Source organism: Aspergillus aculeatinus (assembly GCF_003184765.1).
Source record: "Aspergillus aculeatinus CBS 121060 unplaced genomic scaffold BO66scaffold_1, whole genome shotgun sequence".
Classification (NCBI taxonomy): Eukaryota; Fungi; Ascomycota; class Eurotiomycetes; order Eurotiales; family Aspergillaceae; genus Aspergillus; species Aspergillus aculeatinus.
In genome coordinates, this window is record NW_020291470.1 from 1,741,182 (window position 1) to 1,760,630 (window position 19,449).

At 51.4% G+C, this 19,449-nt stretch overlaps 9 protein-coding genes across 9 annotated transcripts; 4 read left to right on the forward strand and 5 right to left on the reverse strand.

Annotated features, from left to right (window-relative positions):
- Nucleotides 1–444: 444 nt before the first annotated feature.
- Nucleotides 445–1,554, reverse strand: BO66DRAFT_397307 (uncharacterized protein; the record flags this gene model as incomplete). Its single annotated transcript, XM_025648582.1, has 1 exon — nt 445–1,554. The coding sequence occupies one exon, from the start codon at nt 1,552–1,554 to the stop codon at nt 445–447; it is 1,110 nt and encodes a 369-aa protein (XP_025509542.1).
- A 773-nt stretch (nt 1,555–2,327) lies between these two features.
- Nucleotides 2,328–2,958, reverse strand: BO66DRAFT_14872 (uncharacterized protein). Its single transcript, XM_025642125.1, has one exon. The coding sequence runs from the start codon at nt 2,842–2,844 to the stop codon at nt 2,443–2,445; it is 402 nt and encodes a 133-aa protein (XP_025509543.1). The 5' UTR covers nt 2,845–2,958; the 3' UTR covers nt 2,328–2,442.
- Nucleotides 2,959–3,913: 955 nt separating this feature from the next.
- BO66DRAFT_15010 (cobalamin-independent methionine synthase II family protein) lies at nt 3,914–5,576 on the reverse strand. The gene is made up of 2 exons (XM_025642141.1): nt 4,992–5,576; nt 3,914–4,937 (listed from the first exon to the last, which is right to left on the reverse strand). The coding sequence occupies exons 1-2, from the start codon at nt 5,248–5,250 to the stop codon at nt 3,970–3,972; spliced, it is 1,227 nt and encodes a 408-aa protein (XP_025509544.1). The 5' UTR covers nt 5,251–5,576; the 3' UTR covers nt 3,914–3,969.
- Nucleotides 5,577–5,825: 249 nt separating this feature from the next.
- BO66DRAFT_433787 (ceramidase) lies at nt 5,826–7,082 on the reverse strand (the record flags this gene model as incomplete). The annotated part of the gene is made up of 7 exons (XM_025650718.1): nt 5,826–5,979; nt 6,050–6,167; nt 6,230–6,514; nt 6,605–6,748; nt 6,813–6,873; nt 6,941–6,953; nt 7,027–7,082. The coding sequence occupies 7 exons, from the start codon at nt 7,080–7,082 to the stop codon at nt 5,826–5,828; spliced, it is 831 nt and encodes a 276-aa protein (XP_025509545.1).
- Nucleotides 7,083–7,425: 343 nt separating this feature from the next.
- Nucleotides 7,426–9,023, forward strand: BO66DRAFT_387545 (NAD(P)-binding protein). Its single transcript, XM_025646332.1, has 3 exons — nt 7,426–8,211; nt 8,300–8,662; nt 8,717–9,023. Exons 1-3 carry the CDS (start codon nt 7,618–7,620, stop codon nt 8,789–8,791), a joined length of 1,032 nt encoding a protein of 343 aa, XP_025509546.1. The 5' UTR covers nt 7,426–7,617; the 3' UTR covers nt 8,792–9,023.
- Nucleotides 9,024–9,292: 269 nt separating this feature from the next.
- BO66DRAFT_397311 (uncharacterized protein) lies at nt 9,293–11,107 on the forward strand (the record flags this gene model as incomplete). The annotated part of the gene is made up of 4 exons (XM_025648583.1): nt 9,293–9,515; nt 9,599–10,393; nt 10,866–10,974; nt 11,086–11,107. 4 exons carry the CDS (start codon nt 9,293–9,295, stop codon nt 11,105–11,107), a joined length of 1,149 nt encoding a protein of 382 aa, XP_025509547.1.
- A 2,420-nt stretch (nt 11,108–13,527) lies between these two features.
- On the reverse strand, nt 13,528–14,945 carry BO66DRAFT_339338 (aldo/keto reductase). The gene is made up of 4 exons (XM_025644374.1): nt 14,814–14,945; nt 14,590–14,740; nt 14,159–14,518; nt 13,528–14,091 (listed from the first exon to the last, which is right to left on the reverse strand). The coding sequence occupies exons 1-4, from the start codon at nt 14,840–14,842 to the stop codon at nt 13,585–13,587; spliced, it is 1,047 nt and encodes a 348-aa protein (XP_025509548.1). The 5' UTR covers nt 14,843–14,945; the 3' UTR covers nt 13,528–13,584.
- An 817-nt stretch (nt 14,946–15,762) lies between these two features.
- Nucleotides 15,763–16,840, forward strand: BO66DRAFT_445861 (SDR family oxidoreductase; the record flags this gene model as incomplete). The annotated part of the gene is made up of 2 exons (XM_025651662.1): nt 15,763–15,867; nt 15,919–16,840. The coding sequence occupies exons 1-2, from the start codon at nt 15,797–15,799 to the stop codon at nt 16,838–16,840; spliced, it is 993 nt and encodes a 330-aa protein (XP_025509549.1). The 5' UTR covers nt 15,763–15,796.
- A 1,418-nt stretch (nt 16,841–18,258) lies between these two features.
- Nucleotides 18,259–18,962, forward strand: BO66DRAFT_416913 (uncharacterized protein). Its single transcript, XM_025649633.1, has 2 exons — nt 18,259–18,684; nt 18,740–18,962. The coding sequence occupies exon 1, from the start codon at nt 18,347–18,349 to the stop codon at nt 18,677–18,679; it is 333 nt and encodes a 110-aa protein (XP_025509550.1). The 5' UTR covers nt 18,259–18,346; the 3' UTR covers nt 18,680–18,684; nt 18,740–18,962.
- Nucleotides 18,963–19,449: the final 487 nt, after the last annotated feature.

Consider the following 19,449-nt stretch of genomic DNA (forward strand, 5'->3'; position numbering starts at 1 on the left):
CTTGTTGTGAAGGATTAGGGGAGAGGTACTATCTGGGGTAATCGGGGTTGGCTTGGGGATGTTGTTGGGAGTGGGTGGGCTACGCTGGTGGAGAAGGATCGGTTGAACTCGTGTATTCCAATAAGTTTGCATGGGATGCCGGATAGGCTCAACATGATATTAAGTACAGCTAGAGTATTAATGCAAGGGTCAAGCATTTCAATCAAATGGCAGAATAATCTGATTCAAGCTGCCTAAGTGTTCTACTGTACATAAATCTCCACCGAGACAGTTCCCTGACCTCAAATCGCATGCGCAGACCACGGTTCGTACTCAACGAAACTTCCACCACATGCCTTCTTGATTGCTCGAAGAGCATTGCTTATAGGGCGAGTCACAGCCTACACATCAAACAGTCAAAGAAGGGTACATCCAGCCCGAGCAACAGATTCTTGCAGCACAAGTCTAGAAAGAGCCAGAAGCACCGGTGGGGGCAGCGCCGGAAGGAGCGCCCGAGGGCTCAGCCCCGGCACCACTGAAGGAGCCAGAAGGAGACGGGCCCTGGCCACCGAAAGAACCGGAGGGCGAGGGACCTTGCCCACCAACAGAGCCGGAAGGAGAAGCGCCACCGGGGAAACCGGACGGGGAGGCACCCTGACCCCCGAAGCCAGAAGAGCCACCGCTAGCAAAGCCAGAGGGAGAAGCGCCCTGGCCGCCGAAGGAGCCGGAGGGGAAAGAGCCACCAACGGTGCCAGAGGGAGAGGGGCCTTCGGAAGAGCTGCCGCTGGAGCCGGAAGAGCCACCCTCGTGGCCCTGTCCGCCATGTCCGCCCTCGTGGGAGGATCCCTCGGAGGAGGAACCCTGGTTCTGCTCGAACTGGCGGCGCTCGACCTTCTGCTCGGACTCAGAGGAAGCGTTGTCTGAGGACTGGCCTTGCTTGTGGCCGCTGTGGCCGCCGTGGTGGCCGTGCGAGCCGTGACCCTGCTGAGGGGAGCCGGAGGGGGAAGCACCCTCGGGGAAACCAGAGGGAGAGGCACCGCCGGGGAAGCCAGAGGGAGAAGCACCGCCGGGGAATCCAGAGGGAGAAGCACCACGGGGGAAGCCAGATGGAGAAGCGCCACCCTGACCACCAAAGCCGCCAGATGGAGAGGGGCCGTTAGGAAATCCGGGGGGAACAGTGCCTCCAAACGAGCCGGAGGGAGAAGCGCCCCCGAAGCCACCAGAAGGAGCAGCGGTGGGAGCAGAGCCACCTTCGGTGAAGGAGGCCGGGATCTCGACCTGACGCTTCTGGTGGTCCTCAGGACCCCCGGAAGGAGCAGCACCGGAGAAAGTCACAGAGGGGAATGCCTGACCGCCAGCGGGAGCGTCTCCAGAACCACCGTGTCCACCATGTTGATCGAAGCCACCAGGGCCACCGGAGGGAGCAGGTCCAGCAGAGCCAGACGGCGGAGGGTTCTGAAAGGCCGCAGTGCCGGTGGGCTGAACACCAGTTTGTGTGGGAGCCTGTTCGCCGAAGACGGGCAGGGCGGAGGTGTAGCCCAGGATACAGGCAATGGCGAATGCGGAGAGCTTCATATTGTAGATTGGGTGTATGGGTGGGAGGGCAAAGTGAAGGACGATTAAAAAGTAAGAAAGTAGAAGGAATGTAGATTTGAAGATCTTGTCGTTGGAAAGGACAGGTAATGGGCGTTCAGATCAACTGAGCTGCTTGATTTCCAAACGTGAACTGGATGGATTGAGGTGAGGTTTTATAGTACGACGTCTTCATACCGATGCCCTCTTTGATACATGCGTACATGCTGATCACGATACTCGTCATGTTCGTGAGCCGCCGACTTCGGGTGGCAGAATTCTGAGACGTCGACTGTTCGCGATAAATCATCAGGCTATTCTGGACCCAGAGACCCCGAGGGTGGATCGATCACGGCTGGCGCTGGACCCGCACTCGACTAATAATGTTGAAGCATGCTAGTGGACCTGGGTCAGTGCGGGTGAGTCTAATCACTCGAGACAGGGCTGAGGTTAGAGAGATTTGGTCTGTGAGCCATGCAGTCATGCAGGAGTTGACGCGGAAAAGAGAAGAAAAGGGAAAATGGCGAGTGACGGTGGCTGAATCCACGTGTCGTCACGGGACACCCGCTGTTTCACCTTTGCTTCGCACTTTCTTTTTGTCTTTCCCTTGGGGCTTGTACTCCAAATCAATTGCGTGCTTGACAAGAAGCTATTCTGCGTGACTAGGGAGTGTTTGCAGGCCCAGCACAATGAGACCTCCGAGTATCGCTATGACTCGAGACGGACATGCTTGCCGATGGTTCCTATGGGTTCAGATCGTCGGTGGAGGAGATCAGCCTCGTTTGATAATCTCTGCCCAATGATGGTGGCTGGATGGAGGTGCGATCATCCATTCACTCGAGTACAGACCACGGCGGTTGTGGCTGTTCCGAATCGGTGGGGATGTGATGTCTACACGTCCCACCCCAGCGGCAAGCTGGAAGGACCTTGGAATTGGTCCTGCAGACTTGAGCTTGTCTGCTTAGGCCCCACGTTACTATTTCCAGCAAGGATCGAACCCAGGGGCCATTGACGTCTGCTAAAAGCACGCCGAACAAGCCACGGATCAACAACGGAAATGTGATGCAGTGACAGTGCCAAACAAAAGACTGGGGAAGCTTGCGTCTCAGGATGACAGATGGCAGGAGCCACTGCGGCAAGATGCTGACGTGGGCGAGATCTTTCTCTGAGTCCTTGGCATGCTCTTCGACACCCCGTACTTCCCGCCGCATGCCTCATTGAGTGTGAATCACGAGCAAAGATAGGGCTTGAGCTTGCAGGAGTTGCCCACAGAAGACCCTTCATGGCCTTCATCACATACCCGGCGCCTAGTCGCAATCGCCAAGGTGACCCTGGATTTCCCGTGCGAGGACAGGACGGGACGGGACATAGTCGGGAAAACCGATGGAATAGGGAAATGGGCGTAGAGAGGAGGTAGGTAGGAGGAGGTAGGAGCTTAAGCGAGTGGAACAGTAGGCAGTCTGGATGAAACCTGATTTGATGCGTGGCGGGAGAAGCTGGCGTGGCCCTTTTGCAGATCAGAGGGTCGGCCACCGCTGATTGGCGGTTCCGTCCACGCGGCCTAAGGCTCGCATCGGGATGTTTCACCTTATTTCTTTCCCTCAAGCAGAACTGCATTCAATGACTGCCATGGTATCGCTATTGCTGACCTTTCACGTCAACCTACCATACAATGTCAAAAAGCACGTCTTCAATCACGACAAGGATGTAGCAAACAGCGTCAATCTAGGGCTGAGCAGTAGGGTTAGGCTGTTTGAACTAGATTGCAGATCTTGGCTGTTGACCCTTTTGACCCTGGCTGGTGCCATAGACCACCACATCCCTGGGTTCTGGCCCTTGTGTGCTTCCGCTTACACATCCATAAACCGTTGTTGCAGTTGCCGCTAGCTTCAGGGGCGAGTACTTCACCGGCACAGCTGTACAGACCGTCTCCAGTGCTTGGCCGCTTACCCGACCCTAACGACCCGCGATCAGCATCGAATGACACACATTTACTTCGTACATTGGTAGCTCTTCTGGACGCATCGTCACTCAGTCGGAACGGATGAAGCGACCAAGCGCTAGTCCTAATCCCTCACGGAGTTCATCATCTCAACTTTGATGACGAGCTTAGGAGACTTGCTGAATTCAAGGCCAACGTCCACAATAGCAGCTTCTGCACTCACCAACTCCAACTCTAACTGCGCTGAGAAAGTGTCAAACATCAAATGTTGCATTGAATTCATCATCCAAGGTCGGCTCAGTCCCCCCCCCCCCGAAATGCGCTATGTACATGCCGCCCGCAGTCATTCTGATTACGTCTGTTGAATACATATCTCGTGTCACACGTCACAATTTCCGTTCGCTGTTGAAATGCCCAGAAAAATAACCCTTTAACTCCTGCCCACCCCGTCGTCATACCACTCAAGCCATACCGACCTAAGGCTGGCCCCAGATCTCGTCCGCGATCTCGCGAACCAAGCCCAGCTTCTTCTTCTCATCCTCGAGGCTCAGCGGGTAGCCGCTCTCGTGGGTGCTAAACCCGCACTGCGGGCTGACGCAGATGCGGCGGAGGGCCTCCTCGCGGGACTCGCCGCTGCCGGCGCTCACGAACTCAGCGGCGCGGTAGACGCGCTCCTTCATGGCCTCTTTGTCCTCGAGGGCGCGGAGCTTGGTGCTGATGATGCCGACGACGACGTTCTTGTTCGGGGGCAGGAAGCGGAGGGGCTCGAAGCCGCCGGAGCGCTCGTTGTCGTACTCGAGGTAGAAGGTGTGGACGTTGAGGTCCTGGAAGAGCTTCTGGGCGATGATGTCGTAGGAGCCCTCGGCGAAGTGGCGGCCGCCGATGAAGTTGCCGCGGCACAGGTGGACGCCCGTGTGGAAGTCGGCGGGCAGGTCGCGGAGGCAGTCGTTGTACAGCTGGATGTAGGCGTCCAGCAGGTCCTCGACGGTGCCGAGGTTGTCCGGGTCGGCCTCCCAGCCCTGGCGGAAGGCCGTCGAGCAGAAGTAGGCCATCCCGGGGTCGTCGAACTGCACGTTGCGCAGCCCCGCCGCGTACAGCGCCGCCAGCTCCGCGCGGTACACCTGGGCCACGTCGCGGAAGTACTCGGCGTCGGTGGCGTACGCCGCCGGGCTGTAGGCCTTGCCCTGCTTGTAGCGCATGTGGAACCAGGCGGGCGTGATCATCGTCAGCTTGATGGTGCCCCACTCGCTCTCGGGCAGGGCCTGCTGCACCAGCCGCAGCTCGTGCAGGTTCGACACGGACTTCTCCGCGCTCCACGACAGCTTCGCGCCGGCGATCACCGAGTCGCCCGGCATCACCTTGCGGTCCTTCTCGATCAGGCTGACCACGTCCGGGTGGTACAGCCGAAACATCGAGGCCTCGGCGTCCTGCAGACGGACGGTTCCTGCAGCGTTTAGTCAGCCCGTTGTTCTCTGTTCGTCCGATGATGCAGGCATACCCTCAAACTCATCCCACATCTGCCCCCAGAACCGCGTCCGGTTGAACTCGCCCGAGGTGACGGCCTTGTAGCCCAAGTCCCGCTGCAGCTGGACCACCTCCCCGACCGTCTGCTTCTCGACCGCGTGCAACCCCGCCTCCTCCTCGGACACGCCCGTGTCGCGGATCCTCTCGCGCACCTCCAGCAGGTTCTGGGGCCGGAGCAAGGAACCCATGTGTTCGGCCCGGAAGGGCGGGGCACTGTGCAGTTGGAAAGACATGGTGTGGATTCAGTCAAACTTTCTCAAGCTCTCTGCTATGCAACAAAGAGAAAAGTGAGAAAGACTCAACCAGAGGGGAAAGCTGACAAGAAATAGGGAATTCGAAAAAAGGGAAGAAAGATGGGGAATCCCTGCTTAGCCTTCGAGGCCCCGCATTTGTTTTCGCCATGTTCCTATTTGCCATGCGGGACCGGGCTGTTTACCGACGGTAACTTTGGTGGCGATCAACGTCTGACTTGCGTCTCGTCCGAGCGCGTTTCTTACACGTCTACACTGTTGCGAGCATTCTTTGGCACGGAGACAAGCTTTGCGGAGTTTTGTCTGGGGCCCCGCGGACTCAATCATCTTGATTGTCTTGGAAATTATCAATGCCCAGAGCAGGATAGCCACGGGCGACGAAGCTGGATTTCATGTACTCGGATGAGTACAAATTGTGCATGTGGAGGAATGGTGGGGTCAGCATATGTGGGAGGTGGGGCCAGGATGTGGAGAGGAAATGCCGTCGGATTACTCATATCGAGGCATACCGCAGTCCACAGAACGAGGTACAACTCAATGGGTTGGGACAGTAACCCTCACTCCTTCACTTTGGCTTCTGCTGTCCTGCTGACCATCCAATTCAACGGCCACGCCACCGACCTCTGCAGCTCCGCATGCTCCGCGCCAGAGACGAGGTGGTCAATCACCGCAATGAAGGTGTAAGCGCCCACCCCGGTGAAGATATGCCACCTAAACACCGCCATGCTTAGCAGCTAGCCAACTCGTATCTGCGGGATAGACAATCAGGGAAGGGACTCACCACCCATGCAACTCCAAAACAAACGCCCACGGCACCCCCACTGCCGCCCTCCACCTCCGCAAAACCGGACACGCCCACCCATCCACCAGCCAGACGGCATACCCCACATGGAATATCACTGCCCCAGATATCATCAGTATACTTGTTACCCAGTAGATAACAGGATTGGGAATGACTGACCTGCCCCAAACCGCACCAACGCCCACAACTCCCTCCTTGCAACGGACCCCCGGCTCGTCCGCTGCTGGATCAACTGCATCGTCCGCACCCCGATGACCGTCACACTGCCCACGAAACCCACCGCGTGGAGAACCAGCTCGTCCGTCGCGACGTGCACGGCCGCGAGGCCCAGCAGCGCGGCTCCCAGCGCCAGCGCCACGCGCGACGAGGTCTGTGCGCTGGTGTTGACCGTCAGCACGCGGTGCAGGAGCGGGGTGGTGGTGAGGAGCATGGAGAGGTCGTCCACTGTTTTAGCCCGGCAATAGGGGGGTGGTGGTCAGTGTTGCGCGACTTGATTGGAAGTGTAGGCGGAAAAGGGATGGGGCAAAGACGCACTCATCTGCGTGTGATACTTCAGACTCAGGTGGAACCCGGGGGAGCAGAGGCCTACGCCGATGAGGCCGTAGTATGGGATACGGCGCGAAAAGGATGGAGACGGGTGGTGGGGAAGATGACGGAGGCCGTGGAGGGCGTAGAGAACTGGACTAGAATTAGGTTTTGCCATTGCCGTCTGGGGAGAGGGCCGCGAGGGTGTGGGGGTTACTGTAGGTGAGGTTGGTCAGGGTGTTAATGAATTCGGCGATGTAGCGGGTTATGGTATAGTCCTGGTTACAGAGGTTAGGGCTTATTGTCTTTGTAGACGGAGGTGTTGGTGCGTGTGGGGGTAGATACCTCTTCGCAGAAACTGGATAAAGATTGTTAGCGTGGTACGGCGGAGAATGAGGTCGGGATGGGTGTGTACTTGAATTAAGACCTACTTTGCATGGGACGTTGGCGGGCCCCAGAATGGGTCCGTTGGAATTGGAGAACTCATTGTAGTGGTCAGGTGTGCGTGGATGGCAGTATTTGCGGGTGCTGCTGTCTGGTGTTGGAATGTTGCGGGCTCCAAACAGCTTTATTGCGATTGGAAGCTAGGCATCAGTTAAAGATTCGACCGAAAGCGGTAACCAGCTCTTTGTCCTTGCTAGTCTCTGTGTACACAGCAGGATTCATGAGCCCTGTCCTGAACCTTGTCATCGTCTTACGTGAGACTTTCGGGAGCAGGGGATAATGGTGCCTGAAGTCTTCCGGCGAAACCTCTCTCAGCATTTTCAGAGATAGCAAAACTAGGAAAGGTAAAGTAGTAAGGAAGTCACTTCCTCGCAATAGGAGGGTACAGAACACCCATACTTCCAACTAGGTTAATCTCGACAGTCAAATACGAGTAAAAGGAAGAGATCGAACATTGCCAGAAAGATGTCGTACGACTAGCAAAAGCGGGGTAAGAACCTATCAACCCCACCAACAACACCCCAAACCAACTCTCCAACAACAACCCTCGACCTAAACACCCGAAAAGCAAAGTAGAGATGCCACCCACCAGAACAATCTGCATCATCGGCATAACCGGCAACCAGGGCGCCTCCGTCGCCCGCCGCTTCCTGCAAGACCCAACTTTCCACGTCCGGGGCCTCACCCGCAACCCGCACAGCCCGACCGCGCAGACCCTCACCCAGCAAGGCGTGGAGCTCATCCCCGCCGACCTCAACGACCCCGCCAGTTTACTCCCGGCCGTCCAAGGCGCAAACATCATCTTCAGCGTCACCAACTACTGGGAACCCTTCTCCAGCCCGGCCGGCCGCCAGCAGGCCGCCGCCGCCGGCATCTCGCCCCGCGAGCACGCCTACCGGGTGGAGCGGCAGCAGGGGCAGAGCATCGCCGATGCGGCGGCGCAGACGGTGGACTCGCTCGATGCGAACGGGTTCATCGTCTCGACGCTGAGCCACGCGACGCGATGCAGCCGGGGCCGGTTTCGCGAACTGTACCATTTCGATGCCAAAGCGGAGGTCTTCCCCGATTATGTACGCGAGAGGTATCCGGCGCTGGCGGCGAAGATGTCGTGCGTGCAGACGGGGTACTTTACCTCGAGTTATAAGCTGGTTCCCGGGGCGTATTTTGGGAAGGTGTGTTGTTCCCTTCTGGGGAGAGCTCAGTGTTGCGTGGGGTCGGGGGGCGTCAGGAGGTAAAGGGTTGGCTGACTCGGGTGTTTAGGGCAAGACGGAGGACGGGGAGGATGTATTTGAGATGACCTTCACCACCGCATCCGGGGCGGTGGTGCCCCATCTCGATGTGCAAACTGATCTAGGTGGGTTTGTGTATGCGGTTGCCCGGATGCCGCCCGGGAGGAGTTATATGGCCTGTGGGACGAGGTGCAGTTGGGCGGAGTATATGAGGATTTGGGGCGAGGTGAATGCGGTGGCGGCGCGGTATCGGCAGATCACGCTCGAGGAGCTCATTGCAAAAGCGCCCGAGCCGGAGTTTGGCCGCGAGGTGGGGGATATGTTCTCCTATTCGACGGATCCGGGTTATGATGGGGGTGATGGGAGCTTGTTGACGGCGGAGGATATACGAAGGGTGAGACATGTTGTCTATCTTTGGATGTGTGGGTTGAATGCTGACTTCCTTTAGGCAGGAATTGATTGTCGCATGACTAGTTTGGAGGAATGGATCAGGAGGGAAGATTGGTCAACTGTTCTGGGTTGAGCATGTCAGATTTCCTTCAATATGCGATAAGTTTAACAAGCATCTGAGTTAAACACAGGAACACGCTTTTGGTTACGCAAAACAAAAGAAAAACTGTCTTTGCAATCATCAAATTATGATATAGCTGCAAGCATTTAACGGGGACGACCGGACGAAGGAATATATTGATCACGCTGTGGACGCAGGTTAGCTACATTTGGGCCAGGGCTTTTCATAAGCTTCCACTGACTCATGTCCCTAGGATTAGCAAACGAAGCGTCAAATAGATAGGGTGACTTTCGTATGAATCCCAACTCAAAATCGGTGTGCAAAATTAGATGTCGATTGACCTACCCACCCTGAGATCTCTAATGAGCGAATAACCTTAATTCTCTCTGCGGTCATTGGCAACCCTCTTTGTTTCATCTTACCAATAGCGCCCTCATTTCACTGCTCATATTCACACTTAGTAACTAGCTGCTACAAGAACAAGGGTCATTCCTCAGAGCCAACCTCTCAACCATGGGGTCTTTGCTCGGGTCCACCCTCTCATCCTTCTCCTACTCATTGTCTGCATCATCCACATCATCCGCCGCAGATAGCAGCAATACTCCATCGCAAGACAACATGGCTGCCAACCACCGTTCCATCTACCAACGCGAGATCCCATCTTTGGTCTCGACCACCTCGCCTCCACCATCCGCGCAATCAGATCTCACACCGTCCTCGTCCGCAACGAACAGCGGTTCGCACGATATGGTCACATCCATCAATCACGCCGCCTCTTCACCACTATTCTCATCACGCGCGAACCGCGCAACATTAAAGCCATCCTCTCGACCAACTTCCACGACTACAGCCTGAACCGCCTCGCCGCGTACAGACCCCTTCTGAAACCGGGGATTTTCGTGACGGACAGGCCAGCGTGGTCACAGTCGCGCGCGCTGCTGCGCCGCATTGTCTTCGCCAAGACTCAGATCGCCGATCTCTCGACCTTCGAGGGCCTGATCACCGATCTCTTGCTGCTGCTCCCCACCGATGGTCAACCCATCGACCTACAAGGGGTGTTTTTGGGGTATGCGATCGACTCAGCCACCGCCGTCCTGTTCGGGCGCTGGACACACACCCTCCGCCGACTCGGTTCTCCGGCCGCTGCTGGGGCCAATCACCAAGAAAACGTGGATTTCGCGGACGTCTTCAACGACGCCCAGGCGGCGATCCGGACCCGGGAGCAGCTGGGAGCATTGCGGGTATTTCATCGGGATAAGCACGCCGTCACGTGTATCCGCATCTGCCACGAATTCGTGGAGGGGGCAATTGAGGATGCATTGCGCAGAGTCCCCGGCGGCACCCGTCCCAGTCACCACGCGGTGGGTGGTCCTGGATACGGTGTTGCCGGTGGGCGGCGGGCCCAGCTGTTTGGACCCCGTGCTGGTGCGCAAGGGCACCATGGTCGTGTACGATATCTACGCCATGCATCGGCGCGGCGAGATCTACGGGTCAGATGCGGCGGCGTTCCAGCCGGAGCAGTGGAAGGCCTGCAGCCCGGCGAGTGGGCGTTTCTGCCTTTAGGGGGCGGGCCGAGGGGCTGTTTGGGGCAGCAGCATGCTTTAACGAAGTGGGGTATGTTGCTGTGCGGCTGGCGCAGCAGTTTGCTGGGCTGGAGGTGAGGGGTGGGAGGCCCTGGCAGGAGGATCTAGGGATGGCGCTGTTGCAGAGGGATGGGGTGTGGGTTTGTTTGACAGACCGATGGTGTAGTTTCTTGGGTTAACTCTGCTGTTCTGGGGATATAGAGAGCGGGTTAATGTACCAATAAGACTTTAATTCTTGGCAGGGAAGTGGAACTAGATACGATCTACAAACTCCCGACTCCATCATCCATCTTCCTTATTTCCATGGACTCCTGTGCTCTGATTGCCTGCCTTGCAATTATTGGAATTCTTTTCTTTCCTCTGCTGGCTTTATACGGTTTCTCAAGGCGTCGATTCTGACGTTAAACTTATTTTTTGGGCTCACGCCAGCCCAGCTATCTACCCCGTCTTTGTCCACCGATGGCCAGCAGCTCATCGACGGCCAGTAACTACCTGATAAATAGTATGCTTTGAACCTCGATATTACCAGCGCCCTTTTTCTCCCCGTAATGTTGGAGGTCGTCTCAGCGGATGTAAACACCACCAACGCCATTCTTACTATTACTACCAACGGTAAGCTGGCGGTCCGGGAGTCTATCCGGGTCTGCGAAAGCACCCTCTTCCGACTAGTATAGTGCGCCACGATTAGTTTCTTTATATATACTATTATCTCGGGCATTGCAGGTGTTGTTTCAAGCCAGAATAAGGGCAATCTTAATAAATAGAAGCACGCGTATTACGGCACTGGCTGCAATTATAATACTATTATGCAGCGCAAGACTATCTACGGCGTCCTCTACTACTACTTTTCGAGTGTTAAAAGCAACAAGATCTGCAGTATCCAGTACCCGTTTCTGGAATACGGAGGTATTTATCGCAGCTATTTTAATTTTGGCAAGGCGGAGTGGTTCGATGCCAGTATCTACTGCGGACAGGGCTTGCCTATTGCTGCGTGTGCGTCGGGGGGTAACAACAGCTTTAAATAGATATCCTTTTTCAGAAGAAGAATCTGCAGAAAGAGCGAAACTAAACATTAAATCTCGGCCTGGACTTGATTATGGTCGTTTCATTTGCTCGCGGGGCAGGGCTTTTCTGGAAATCCTTTAGAAGAAAAGGTTGAGCTAACTTTGTATGTGTGTCTCCAGCGAAGGAGGGAGGGCACCGCTAAAATTACGCTAGAATACGTTGTGGGCAGTTGTGAAGATAAGAACTCTTTGGGCACGTGTGTTTCGCTGATACAGGTTCTATGCGTGTCTTCAAACTCCTCCAACCCTACGAACAAACCCGCCTTGACTGCCACGATTGAATGACCCAAATCCGCCTCACGAGTAGAATCTTACGGGTCGGTCACACCCCCCGGCGAACGCACTCCCCGAGAACACCCCGGAGAAGACATCCATCATGATGGGTTCGTGGCCGATGCTTTTGGTCGGCTGGTTAAACAGAGTCTGTGAAGATAGGTAGACAGGCAGCCAGCTAGCCCGGCAAGACTCACAAATCGTCCCTCGTGGCGGTGCTGGGGACTTGGGTCGTGAGTGGCTCGGCTATGACGGTCACGTCGGCGGCCAGGCTGTAATCTGATGTCATTGGGGTCGTATGCTGGGGGCCCAGCACCTTCGCTCGGACTTGTGATGCCAGTCGGTGCATGGCCTTTGCCTCTTCATATTTGCCCCGGATGGAGAGGGCTTAAACAAGGCTGCTGACGCCGGTGCGTGTGTCTGAATGCTCGGGCCCAGCATCTTCTCTATTATCTTGAAATTCTCACATCGAATCGACTGAAAATGACCACAACGAGGAGAAAATTGATTCATAGAATAGTTTTACCCGAGGACCTAAGGAATAGGACTGGCTACCAGAGTACAAGTGGAAAACTCGATACAAGGAAGTATACAATTACCTTAAAGAACATCTTGGTAGCTCTTATTGCTTTTGAGACCCATTCTACCCCTATAGGATATGCGATTCAACGGATGTAAAGAATAGACAGACATAAAAATCAAGTACCACAGGTCATATTTTATTGATCAAGCGGGTTCCGGCATTATGGCACTGAGAGACGTTGGCGAATTTCCGACATTTTTGGTAAAGCAGCGTCTGGGCCTACACAGGACGAAACTCTATGTCTAGCCAACCCAGGCGGTCCATGGAGCCTAAAACGACGTTATTTCGATGTACTTCCGTTAAGTATCAGGTTTGTAAAGCGAGCTTAGGGAAAGTCATGAGTCACTTGTAGTTTTGAGCCACAGAGCCATTAATAGGTCTAAGATGAATTTTCAAGCATCTGTGCGTGAGTTTCTGTTTATTGGGTGGTGATAAAGGTGATGATTAATATAGTTGTCCTAGCTGTCACTTTTCTTGCCTCTGGCGGCCAGGATGACAATCCTTTTCGTGCCGGCATTGCACAAAGCGGAGGTCCTCTGACCTCCAGTGCGTTCTTGTCTCACGACTAACAAGACCATTCATACAACCAGGTTATTACCACCACCAATTGCACAGCAGCAACACTCGATACCTTGTATTTTGTACGCTCCCGACCGGCCAACCAATCAAAGTCGATTTTTCAAGGCATTAGTTACTACCCCGTTATTGACCCGTCATTGACGGGGGCATAATAACAGAGCTACCGTCCACTGTCCTCAAATACGGCAGGTTTATACGGCAGCCTATATTGATCGGTAACAATACCGACGAGGGTACATCTTTAGGGGCAAGCATTCGTGGAATAGACAATCCCGCCTAGTCCCGCCAAATCGTCGTCGGAGCTGATGCGGCGCAGGGGTTGACAAATTATACTATTAATACTATGGTCAAGATGTATGCTGTAGAAATGTCTGACATCGCAGCACAGCATAATCTTGGAGCCGTTCTTCTGAGCCTGCAACCCGACTTTGGAAAGCTGTGGGGCAAACTTATACTTTACATTGGAGACATTATTTTCCATGCTCCTAGGCGCTACGCCACAGAAATGTGGCCCAAGTAGGGAATGATTGAGATATTACAAGTTATTAAAGAAGGATAAGTAGAAAACATAATATTTAGACCCAACCCGTGGGTACAGGTTCTGATTTTGGACCCAAACCCAACCCGTGACAAGGTCTATGATAGATAGTGTAAGACAAAGTATTGATGCATTTGAAATTTCTATCGCTTGTAGCTGGAAATGTCGAGACACTGCAAGCTTACTCATCGCTCTGAAGGGTGAATCGCTCTAGGTACATAAAGCTCTTCCAAACTTTGAATCTCCTCATCGGACAGCTTAATGCTAGTGGCTGCGACTGCTTCGTCTATACGAGCAATGCTGTTGAGTCCGAGGATAGGATTCTCATTAGGATGACTCAAACACCAAGCAACTGCAACTTGAGCCATAGTGATGTTCTTTCTTTTGGCAATCTCCTCCACCCGGTTGATAATTGCCTTGTCAACCGGAGATTCTCGATCACGAATTATGCTTTTCAAGCTGCTGTCAGTAGATTCACGGAGGCTTCCTCGAGACGTGTATGGCCTAGCGAGCACGCCACGTGCTATAGGTGACCAGGGAATGAGGCCCACTCCTGTATCTAGGCAGTAAGGCATCATCTCACGCTCTTCCTCTCGCGCAAGCAGATTGTGGAGGCATTGCATGGAGATAAACCGATGCCATCCGTTCCGTGCAGCTATGTTCTGCAGAGTCTGGAACTCCCATGCAGCCATCTGCTTAGTGTTTGTTGTTAGCTTCCAAGCTCAAAGGACTGGAGATAGAATTGAATACAATACTGACCGAGCTGGCACCGATGTAACGAACTTTTCCGCTATTCACCACATCATTCAAAGCTCTCATAATTTCTTCGCGGGGAGTTTCGCGGTCCAGGCGATGAATTTGCAGTACATCGATGTAGGTTCCGAGTCTTTTCACACTTGCATCAACCGCATCCAAAATATGCTTTCTAGACAACCCAACGCGGTTAACCCACTCCTTACCATCATTATAGATTGTGGCTCGATTAGGCGGCTGGCGGCCTTGGTCATCAACGCCGAAAAAGCATTTCGTCATGATGACCACACGATCACGCGGGATATTTTTCTGCTTCAAGAATTTGCCAATAATCTCTTCGGACCGACCATGAGAATAGATATCCGCCTGTTTCAGAATGGCGTTAGGGCTGGAAAGTGACACGGACAGCGATGTAAGGTTCTGATCGATTTACACACCGTGTCCCAAGTGTTGATGCCTTTGTTGAAGGCGTGCTCAAGAAGTGGGAATGCGTCTTCCTCATTAAGGACCCAATCTTGCCAATCGCTACTACCATAAGACATTGTTCCAAGGATGATTTGAGAGATCTTGAGTCCTGAGTCCCCTAGACTGATGACAGAGCAAGAGGAGATTAGTGACGGAATAGTCGAATGTCTCGAGGAAGGGAGTTGAGACAACATACCGAACATATTTCATTTGTGGCTGATCCATGGTGATAGTGAATCCTAGGTAATGATATAGGGAGCAGGAGTGAACTTGATCGAGTCGAGAATAGACCACTGCAGCGATACAACGATATGATGCTGGGGTTTAAATACTGCTAGTGGACCGGTGCGGCCGGCAACTCTGTCCAGCGGGTCTACGTCGATTGGTTTTACACGAACCACGGGTTTATGGCCAAGGGCAGAAAGTAAGCAAATTGCATTAGCGCTAGTAGCAAGCTCCACCCATTTTGGAGACGTATCCTATCGGGCACGCTCGCTACGCTAGCTGTACTTTTGCTTTTCGAATCAGATCAATTGGGAGAGAAGTTTGGTAATAATAAATGGAAGATCATGTATCCGTGTACGCACCACAGCAATAATCGAACCATTTTTCCAGAGAGGTCAAAGAAAAGATCAACGGCTCCCCACAAAAAACGAAGAATAAGAGCCCAGGTTCGATGGACTAAATGGCCACCTATTCTATGAGGGGCCGATACGATTTGAGTTGATGCAAATATGCTTGGAGTACATTGAGATTCGTTGATTGGAGCGGTGAGATTTGCAAATATCTAGTTGATACCCGGTGTTCCTCGACGTATGGCTTCCTGTCGAGATCCTGGTTTTACGTTCGCGATCCTCCACTGATGTGAGTACTGGGCGGGCCTTAAAAGAAATACCTCAGATAATGGTCATACAAGGTGGAACAGCCGTAATACATCAACCAATAAACCCAGAAAGGAGCATGGATGGTTCTGTGTAGTACCGTCTGGCTGTAACTTATCGTCGATACTTATTTGTCTCCACTGCACCTCTGTTACTGATATAAATCTAGTGTGTAACGACATGCAGATGATTCAAATACTGGTCTCCTTGCCTTGAACTCGTCTTCTCTACATTCTTTAACACCCCAACAAGAACGACGGCATAAAAATTCAGAAGACCCCAGCTACTTGCAAATATCATGAGGGTTCTCCTTACTGGTGGTAGTGGCTTCATTGGCAAGCACTGTCTAGCATATCTTCTGGAGAATGGGTATGTTTCCCTCAAACAAGCATTGGTAGCCAGTAATTGACCGAGTTGTAGTCATACTGTTGTTACCACAGTGCGCAGCGCTGCAAAGGGAAGAGAATGCCTGGAAAAGTATCCTAAATCCCTCAATACTCTCTCCTATATCATTGTTGAGGATATCAGGCGGTCCGGAGCCTTCGACGAGGCCGTTCAGTCCCAACCATTCGACGCTGTGGTGCATACTGCGAGCCCCTTTCACTATCATGCAGCTGACCTCAAGCTGGACATGATAGATCCTGCTATCATGGGGACAATGGAGATCCTGGGATCGATCAAAAATTATGCTCCCTCTGTCAAACGAGTTGTCATTACCTCCTCCTTTGCTGCCGTTGTGAACTTTCAGGAAGAGGTGCCATTCTATACCTCAGATTGTTGGAATCCTATCACAATGGAGCAGTCATTGACAAATGGCCAGCTTGCATATGTGGGAAGCAAAAAATTTGCCGAAAAAGCTGCTTGGGACTTTATGCACAACGAAAATCCGGCCTTTACCCTCTCTACCATCAACCCTGTTCTTGTTTTTGGACCCACGATTTCTCGATTGAACTCTTTAGCGGATGTCAACACATCCAATGCCATTTTTCGGGATTTCATAGATGGAAAGCTGAAGTCAGGCATCCCCCCTAATGAGTTCCAATGGGTAGATGTCAGGGATGTTGCACTTGCTCACATTCGCGCAATCGAGGTCCCGGCGGCTGCTGGCAAACGGTTTCTAGCTGCCGCAGGGCCGTACAACAATCATCAAATTGCGGCAATTATAAAGAAAAACTTTCCTATGCTAGCCGATAACCTTCCTGAACAGACTTCTGTCGCGGATGGGCCTCCGCGATTCGTCATTGACAACGACCCGATGAAGCGAATTCTCGGAATATCCTTTAGGTCCTTCGAAGATTGCGTCATTGATACCGTGAAGGCTTTACTCGAAGTGAATAGTTAGAATTTTATACATTTCTGGTTCACAATCTTCAAGACATGTTAACACATTCTACCATGTCAAAATCAATCGTTCACAGAAACAGCTAGAATAATGATAACGAGAAAGGAGTGACGGTGAATGAGATCTGTCAACTACAAGCCAAGCGATGAGACCTTGGGAACTGTCGTGGAATTGGAGTAGTAGTGATAGACAAAGTTCAATGAGATTATGGCCACTCCATTTTTGTACACGTTTCTACATATTCACTTACTCGGCATATTCTCGTCTCGAGGTCCCGATCTATTGGGCAAGGACACATCAACGTGTCCCTTGCTCAGAATCTTCATTCTTGGCTCGATCGACCATTTTATCTCGACTTCATTGACCCCGTTTCTCCTATAGATCAACGGTGCATTGTAACCAATGCTGAATCTCATGACTTCGCAGGAAGATGAATATAAGACATCAGGTTCTTGAATGGCGGAAATGACGGTCCTAAAATTCGAGCCACGTTCATATTTCGTACATGTCGCGCCATGAGTATCATTCTGAGGTTATGACCTCTTTCCGAGTTTGACACTGCCGTAATCACCAAATGCTATGAGGCGAAAAAGGTGGAGGCTGATGTATCGACCAGAACGCTACCAATGCAACTCGCTTACATTTCTGCTTTGATTGGTCTTTCAAATCGAAGCGTATCCACTTAGGCTTCCGGGCCTCGTTCTTCACTTTACGCTTGTTAAACGTGTACTCTTCCATTTCGGTCGCAACGCTAATTTCGGGAACTTAGTATCTTTTTCTAATCCTCACTGAGCTAACTAAGTGACTGCTTGATGAGGTAATTGATATATACAAGCAGCTGGTCAAGAGCGGTATCAAGCTTTGTATTCACGGGAAAACAGCCGTAAGCCGTAAGCTGAAGTGAATAAATCGATCCTAATAAAACAGACCAGTCGCTTTGATCAAGCTTGTACCAATTATAGCGGCGCTAAGGGGATTCTGGCCAGCCTTCCACTCCTCAAAGCGAATCTCGAATTTCCGCGCTAACGGGACTTCTCCTATGTCACTTACCCCCGCGGGATTAATTCGAACCTTAGCCTATTGAAGCTTGGGTTGCGCAGTTGATAGACCCAGTCCAGACTCTCCATTTCCCAAGGATGCGGGCGCGAGATATCTGTATCTCAGATTGTGGGTCATGCAGGCTGCTTATTTTTCTTTTTTGATTGGGTTCGATCACGAGATTCGCCTCCTTCGCCATGTTGGCCGGAATAGTCTTGGCCAATCACATACCTGTATTGGCTTACAAATGAATGGTTGGAAAAGGGGTTCCTCGCTGTCCACAGGCTGGGCATGTAACTTTGCTATTTCTAAAGAATATACTAGAACTGCAAAAATACATATACTGTGTCCAGCCCTCGAAAAGATTGCACAGAGGAGAATATAAATAAGATCCCAGCTTCTTGAAAGCTATCGTCTGTATAGCCAGACAGTGATTTCCTTTCTGTGAACGTTGCCTAGTTATCCACCATGACTCTTACAGTTACTGTTGTTTTTCCCAATGACACCGATGCCAAATATGACATCGACTACTATGTTGAAAACCATATGACACTTGTTGAGAAACTTTGGTCTCAATACGGTCTTCAGGGTTGGTCAGTCACCAAGTATATTCCTGGACTGGATGGTTCTCCACCATTATATGCATTTGGCAGCGAAGTGTTTTGGGAGAATGAAGAAGGAATGAAAGAGGCCTTTAGGAGTTCCTCAGTTGCTGAGATTATGGCCGATGTCGCCCGCTTCAGCAATAAATCCCCAATCTTTTTGATCGGTCAGACAATCAAGCCTGCTCTTCATATGTGAGGATTGTGAGTTACAATTAGTGGCTTCCTTGACTCAAGAATCAGTGACTAACTTACCAAGTGATGAGAAGCGGGGAGTTGTGATGGTACGCTTTATCAGCTTCGTACTTGGGCAAGGGCTCAATTCTGCGTATTGCTACAGTGTCATAAATCATAACGCTTGGCAACAATGGATATAGAAGGCGGAATTCTCTCCTAACTAATATCGAGTTTGTGAAGGCCAGCCCTGAATTCCATCATCATGTAATGGACTTTGCTGTATGTTGGCCTCGCCAAAGCCCGCGGGTTCTAAACCCAACCCGGTTTTTAGCGGGTTTTGGGTCGATGGGCTCAAGCTGCATATTAAATATAGATTTAAATATTTAATTTGTAAATTTTTAGCAGATATCTGTAGGTTTGTCATAATACAGATCTAATATACCTATTATATCTAGTAGTATTTACTTAGATATATTTAAAAAAGATTAAAATAAAATAAGAATTTTATATATATCTAAAAAATTAGAACTTTTAGTATAAATTAAAAAAAAATTTATTTTTAAATCTATTATAAGATTAAACAAAAAGTAGAACAGATTTTGAAAAATAAAAAAATAATCTAAATTTTTAAATAAAAACTAAATAATAATTATTAAAAATAGTATTATATAATACAAAAGATAAACTAGTAAAATTAGAATATAAAAAATATAAACTAATTATATATAAAGTATATATATTATAAATATAAAACTATTTATTTTATTTATAAAATTATAAAATTATACCAAA

What these genes read in the sequence shown, in the direction of transcription:
- BO66DRAFT_14872 (XM_025642125.1), bottom strand. Translation starts at nt 2,844, where the DNA reads ATGAAGGCCATGAAGGGTCTTCTGTGGGCAACTCCTGCAAGCTCAAGC.
- BO66DRAFT_15010 (XM_025642141.1), bottom strand. Translation starts at nt 5,250, where the DNA reads ATGTCTTTCCAACTGCACAGTGCCCCGCCCTTCCGGGCCGAACACATG. An exon ending in GATGTGGGATGAGTTTGAGG is followed by an intron (nt 4,938 to 4,991) that starts GTATGCCTGCAT and finishes TAAACGCTGCAG; the next exon opens with GAACCGTCCGTCTGCAGGAC.
- BO66DRAFT_387545 (XM_025646332.1), top strand. Translation starts at nt 7,618, where the DNA reads ATGCCACCCACCAGAACAATCTGCATCATCGGCATAACCGGCAACCAG. An exon ending in CCGGGGCGTATTTTGGGAAG is followed by an intron (nt 8,212 to 8,299) that starts GTGTGTTGTTCC and finishes TCGGGTGTTTAG; the next exon opens with GGCAAGACGGAGGACGGGGA. An exon ending in CGGCGGAGGATATACGAAGG is followed by an intron (nt 8,663 to 8,716) that starts GTGAGACATGTT and finishes GACTTCCTTTAG; the next exon opens with GCAGGAATTGATTGTCGCAT.
- BO66DRAFT_339338 (XM_025644374.1), bottom strand. Translation starts at nt 14,842, where the DNA reads ATGGATCAGCCACAAATGAAATATGTTCG. An exon ending in GCATCAACACTTGGGACACG is followed by an intron (nt 14,519 to 14,589) that starts GTGTGTAAATCG and finishes ATTCTGAAACAG; the next exon opens with GCGGATATCTATTCTCATGG. An exon ending in GTTACATCGGTGCCAGCTCG is followed by an intron (nt 14,092 to 14,158) that starts GTCAGTATTGTA and finishes AACACTAAGCAG; the next exon opens with ATGGCTGCATGGGAGTTCCA.
- BO66DRAFT_416913 (XM_025649633.1), top strand. Translation starts at nt 18,347, where the DNA reads ATGACTCTTACAGTTACTGTTGTTTTTCCCAATGACACCGATGCCAAA.